The 6,070-nt window shown below is 45.1% G+C and overlaps 1 protein-coding gene across 1 annotated transcript in view; it reads right to left on the minus strand.

The window, feature by feature from the left end:
- The window catches only part of GMFG (glia maturation factor, gamma), a 15,195-nt gene extending 12,086 nt beyond the window's left edge, over positions 1 to 3,109 (minus strand). The window contains exons 1-4 of the mRNA XM_006901125.1: positions 3,053 to 3,109; positions 2,857 to 2,953; positions 2,711 to 2,760; positions 388 to 437 (exon numbers count right to left, since the gene is read on the minus strand). Of these exons, the coding sequence (XP_006901187.1) occupies positions 388 to 437; positions 2,711 to 2,760; positions 2,857 to 2,953; positions 3,053 to 3,109 (254 nt within the window). The remainder of the gene's footprint in view (positions 1 to 387; positions 438 to 2,710; positions 2,761 to 2,856; positions 2,954 to 3,052) is intronic.
- Between the last annotated feature and the right edge of the window lie 2,961 nt (positions 3,110 to 6,070).

Below are 6,070 nucleotides of genomic sequence, written 5' to 3' on the forward strand. Positions count from 1 at the left end.
ATATATACTGCATTGAAACAGATAAGGGACAAAACTGTTTAAAAGGGATATGTGATTAGGTATTTTTGTCATGACAGGTGTCTAAAGCAAAGGCTGCATGGTGGAGTGGACCTGGGGGGAGGGATTGTAAAACAATGAAAGAATTTTTCTTTTACTTTTCCAAGAGGGTAGTGTACTAGGGGGCAGGGTTGGGAGGGGAGAAAAATGCAACAATGAATGAATGGAAATCCAAAGTCTCTGCAAATTTTCATTGATATTAATAATAAATTTTTTTTAAAAAAGGACTAGAGTCCATGCAGTCCTCTAGTCTATAACTCCTGGTCTATAACTTCCACTGCCCAGCCTTCCCCATCTGGTCTGGACTTCCCCCTCTTGTTCCCACGATACCTGGGTTGTCTCTCTGGCAACTCCATTTTCAACTCGTCTGGGGAAATGTTCTGAGGCAAAAAAGAAGAGAGAAGAGAGAAAAAAATGGCTGCCATTAATTTTGTGTTTTCTATGTACCGAGATACTGTCTGAAGAAAGGCATGCAGACAAACTCACTGAACTTTGTTATAATCCTATTATTCCATCTGTTTACAAATGATGACACTGAGGCCCAGTAGTTTTAAGGAACTACAGAGATAACAAGCAGTAAAACTCAGATGTGAACCTGGGTGCAAATGGCAACCATTTCACTGCACTTCTCAGAGTATCAGCTCCCATTCAACCTCCAACTCCTCTCAAAATCGCACCAGCCTCTATGAACCCAAAAAATATTTAATGCTATGGTAAACATCTTTTGAAAAACTGGAGGCAGGGAAAGTGATTAACGCAACAGTAAGAAGGAAGACTGTTGTCTTCCCCCCACCTACTAAGGATAAAGATCTTGAGGCCAAGAGAGAACTGGGTCCACCCTTTGATAAAGGATTTCCTGTAGCTTTTGTTAGCTTATCTGAGAGCTCATCTAAGTGCCAATATTATTATTGTTGGTATCACTTTTTAGGGAGCTCTCGTGGCCTAGTGTGTAAGGAGATTCATTGCCAACCGAAAAGCACACAGTTCAAATCCACTAGCTGCTCCATGGAAGAAAGATGGCCAGTCACCTCTCATGCGATTTACAGTCTCTGAAAACCTGTTGGAAGGTCAGCTATGAATTGATTTCCACTCAACAGCCATAACAGCAACAATAACATTTTATTGAGCACATACAATGTATTGGGAACTCTGGTGACCTAGTGGTAAGAAGCTGTGCTGTAATCCCAAAAGCATATGATTCAAATCTACCAGCTACTATGTGGGAGAAAGATGAGTAATCTCCTCTCGTGCAATTTACTGCCTCTGAAAATCCACTTGAGGATCAGCTATGGGTCAGTTCCAACACAACAGCATAGAACTGACAGCATAAAGCACAATGTATCAGACTACTAGCAGAAAGGCTGGCAACTCAAATCCACTATCCACTCCATGGAAGAAAGGTGGGTAGTCTACTCCTATGAAGTATGACAGCAACAGGCACTCAGTGAAGGGTGTGTGTGTGTGTGTGTGTGTGTGTGTGTGTGTGTGTGAATAGAGCAGAATGAAAATGAAGTCTTAACCCATTTTAAAGTCTGGGATCCATGTTGGGTTTTAAAAGCTGCCTTCCTAAAAGACAGTCCCTTTCACCTGATTTGAATCACGGACCCCAAGAACAATGGACCTCTGGTGGTCTAGTGACAAGAAGCTGCACTGCAATCCCAAAAGCACACAGTTTAAGGCCACCAGTCACTCCACGAAAGACGATGGGCAATGTCCTTCTGTGAGATTAACTGCCTCTGAAAACTGTGGGAGGATCAGCTATGGGTTGGTTCCAACTCCATGGTACACAACAACAACAACCCCAAGGACAACATTCCTTTTCTCTAAGGTCTGCAAGATTTCCTAATCTGTTCCAAAAAGGCCCTTTTCATTACAAGCAGATACAAGATGTGACAGAGTGCGCCTGAAGGGTCTTGACACATAGCATTATTGAGAGAGAGACCTTTACACGTGGCCTCCAGAAACAGATGTGACTGAGGAAGCAATTTTGCTGGTAGATTATCAGAGATATCAGTCTTCTCCCCATCCTAGAGCCCCTCACCATAAACTGAACAATCATGCAACCCTACTTGTATATACTTATTCTCATTTCTAAATATCCAATTTAACTCCCCCAAGGGTGGGGCAGTCTGTAGGGAGTTGCACTGCTAACCAACCCAAAGGCAGTGCCTCAGGAGAAAGATGGCCAATCTCTTTCCATGTGATTAAAAGCCACTGGAAAGTGTAGTCAGTTCCAATTCACCAGCAATAAGTGAGAGTGAAATCATATTCCAGACAATTATGAGTTTTGTAACCTTTCGTTTCTGCTCCAACAGGACATTAATGTATCCTTTCCCCCCCTCTTTTTTTTTTTTTTTGTCCAGTAGAGTGGCCTTTCTCATTCTGTGACCATAAACCAGACCATCTTTATACTTCAGTAAACTTCATTTATTTTTGTTTAAGCTGACTCTGAAGTTGTTCAACAACACTCCACCCCATTAAAACGATTAAACCCTCAAGGGAAACAGAGGCCCAGGCAGGCAGTCTGTTACCTAGGTCATAGTTGGGCATCAACTTGACTTCCAGGTCTTTCTGGCCCCAAATGTCAGGAAATTTGCATCTATTCCTGCCTCTTAGGTCTCCACTTGGGGCTCCCCTTACCCCAGAGCCTTACCTGGAATTCTTCCTCCAGCACCACCATTTGCCGGTCCTTGTCCACTTTCACTGAGTGCGGGATGGTACACAAAGGTTAGATTCCCCAGCCCTCCCACCTTGTCACCACCACCCTCCAAACAGGCAGTGCAGGAGCAGACCACTCACTTATTATGGCGGCGTTGTCTGTCTCTTTTCGGAAGCGGAATTTCTTCAGCTTCTCCTTAAGCTCGGGGTCCACCTCACACACCACCAGGGAGTCAGACTGCCAGAGTGACCCAGCAAGGGCTGAGCTGGTCCCTGCCTCCACCCTCCAACCTCAGTGTCCCCATCAGCTAATAAATAGGAGAAAGGCCTTGCCAACCTGTACTTTGCATCTTCGTGCAACGTAGGGGGGGAACCCCTTTTCCCTGGAGCACATGCTGCTTCTGACCAGGGTGCACACCTCAAGAAGCAGCGAGGGGACTAGATCCCAAACCCACTGGCACCTTTGGGCGATCTGCCTGCCTGGGTATAAACCCGGAACCACCATCTCTCTCCCGCAGTCCAAGCCCTTTGCCATAGTTGACGCCCTTACTTAGCCCTTCACTTCCAATCCCATAGCCTGGCCTACACCCAGGGCCCTCCTGGCCCCCATGCCAACCCCTTCCCATAAGATCCTTGGCTCACTGACCATGGCTTCTCAGTCGCCTGGCCTCTTCTTTTCTCAGTTCCGCTATCTTTTCCGGGCTAGAGACGTGGGCTTCAGCGGGGCGGGGTGTAGAGTAAGGGGGAAGGTTTCATCCGACACCACATCCTGTTTATACCAGTTCAGGGACAACTGTCACAGAGGGCTTCTCACATCCTTCCTTCCCCTTGTCTGCCAGGACTGCCCAGGTTTCCAGTCACTGAGCCCTGGGTTCAAATGCTGCCCACTGTTTGGCTAAATGACTTTACCCTTCTGATTCAGGATTGCTGTGCAGATGAAGTAGAGGTGCATATTTCCTGACACCGCGTGCTCAGTACACCAGATGCCCTTGGAGAACTCATGTATGTCAGCAGAGAACTGTGTTCCATAGAGTTTTCTCCTTGTTGTGTGCCATTCAACTCAGAATCAACCCATAGCTGATCCTCCAACAGGTTTTCAGAGGCTGTAAGTCACATGGGAGGAAATTGTCCATCTTTCTTCCACGGAGTAGCCAGTGGATTCAAAACACCACCCCTTGGGCTATCAGTACAACCCTTGACCACCAGGCTCTCTTCTAGGCTTTTAGTGGCTGATTTTTCAGAAGGAGATCACCAGGCCTTTCTTCCAAGGTGTCACCACGCAGGCTGGAAACCCCTGCTTTTTGGTTGGCGCCTAAGAGTGTTAACCATTTACACCATGTAAAGACTCCCAAAAAGTGTTACTGTTGTGTTCTGTGGAACCTATCCCAAGCCATTATTCACTCAGGTCAAGTCAGTTCCAACTCATAGCAACCCTTCATCAAGTCTCTAAGGCTATAAATCTTAACGAAGGAGACCAGCCATCAGTGGGTTAGAACCACCTTTTGGTTAGCAGTGCAACACCTTATGTACTAGCCCACCAGCACTGTGTGCCATTCCAACTTATAGTGACCCTAAGTGGTAGAGTAGAATGGTTTCCTAGGTTGTAATCTTTACAGGAACAGAGAGTCAGGCCTTTTCTTCCTCAGAACCTTTGGGTGGCTTTGAACTGCTGACCTTTTTGTTAACAGTCAAGCACTTAACCATTATGCCATCAAGTCTCCTCCCAAATAAATAAAACCAAAACCAATCGATTGCGGCCTAATTGAATTCCAACTCGAAGACTCTATAGGACAGAGTGGAACTGTCCCATATGGTGTCCAAGGCTGTAGGCTTTATGGAAGGAGAGTGGTGGAGAACCTAATGGATTTGAACCACTGACATTTCAGTTAGCAGGTAAGTACTTAACCACTGTGCTACTAGAGCTCCTGCTTGCAGCAGAAAAAGCCAAAAACTAAACCCACCATCATTAAATCAGTCCTGACTCATAGTGACTCTCTGTTGGGTTGCTGGGGTTATAAATCTTTATAGGAGGAGACTGCCCATCTTTCTCCCAAAGAGCGGCTGGTCGATTGAACAGGTGACGTTTTATTAGTAGCTGGACACATCATGTACTATGCTGCTAGGAGGGGGAAAGCAATACATACACAAAAAAATTAAAGCAAAATGCTCAAACTCATTGTCAAGTCAGAACCAACTCCTAGCTGTCCTTCCAATGGGTTCCTGAGGCTGCAGATACCCTGGGAGGAAATGGTCACCTTTCCCCCTCTCAGGAGATTTGAACTGCCAGAGAAGCACAGGTTACTGTTGCAACTCCACACAGACTAGGCCATCAGAGAAACCTGCCAGTAAACTAAACAAGTACAACCCTTTACCATCAAGTCAGAACCAACGTATAGCTGACCCTCTAGGGGGTTTTCAGAGACTGTAAATCACACAGGAAGAGATTGTCTGTCTCTCTTCCATGGAGCCATTTCAAACCGTCTGCCTTTGGGTTGGTAGTACAACTCCTTACCCATTAAGCTACCAGGGATCTCCTATCTTAATAAATTGTTGTTGTTGTTGTTGTTGTTATATGCCATTGAGTTGGAACTGACTCACAGCTGATGCCCCAGTAAGTTTTCAGAGGAGGTTAATTGCATGGAAGAAGATTTTCATCTTTCTCCTAAAGAGCAGCTGGTGTATTTGAACCACAAGCCTTAAAAAAGTAGTGAAGCTTTTTACCACTAGATCACCAGAGCTCTCTATCTCAATAGATAGTGGATATTAATAATAATCTCTTTGGTTCTTCTCCTCCTCCAAGAGGCCTTCCTGTATTTACTCTCATCTGGAACATTTAAATCCTCTTGGCATTGTTATTAGTTGTTGATGAATCAGTTCAGACTCTTGGTGACCTCATGAGTTCCAGGCCTATCTTCTGAGGTACTTCTGGCTTGATTCGAACTTCTAACGAGGGTCTCTGGACAGCACAAAGGTTCTGTGCCTACTACCGACTTCTGAAAGCTTTTATTGCTGCTGAGTGGTGGTTCTAACCTATGGAGGAACATGACAAGGAAGATCTGCAATCTATTTCTTTAAAATTTACAATCAAGAAAACCCCTTGACACTTCACCAAAGAAGACATTCAGATGGCTAGCAAACACATAAAGAAATGTTCAAAATCCCTAGCTCTAAGAAAGATGCAAATCAAAACAGCTATGAGATATCGTCTCACCCCAGCCAGAATAGCAAAATTTAACAGATCAGCAAGCAACAAATGCTGGCGAGGTTGTGGAGAAACTGGAACCCTTATTCACTGTTGCTGGGAGTGTAAAATGGTGCAACCACTGTGGAAGGCAATATGGTGCTTTCTCAAAAA

The sequence above is a fragment of the Elephantulus edwardii genome, unplaced genomic scaffold (genome assembly GCF_000299155.1).
Source record: "Elephantulus edwardii isolate Elephantulus edwardi_28Jun2011 unplaced genomic scaffold, EleEdw1.0 scaffold00308, whole genome shotgun sequence".
NCBI classification, from domain to species: domain Eukaryota; kingdom Metazoa; phylum Chordata; class Mammalia; order Macroscelidea; family Macroscelididae; genus Elephantulus; species Elephantulus edwardii.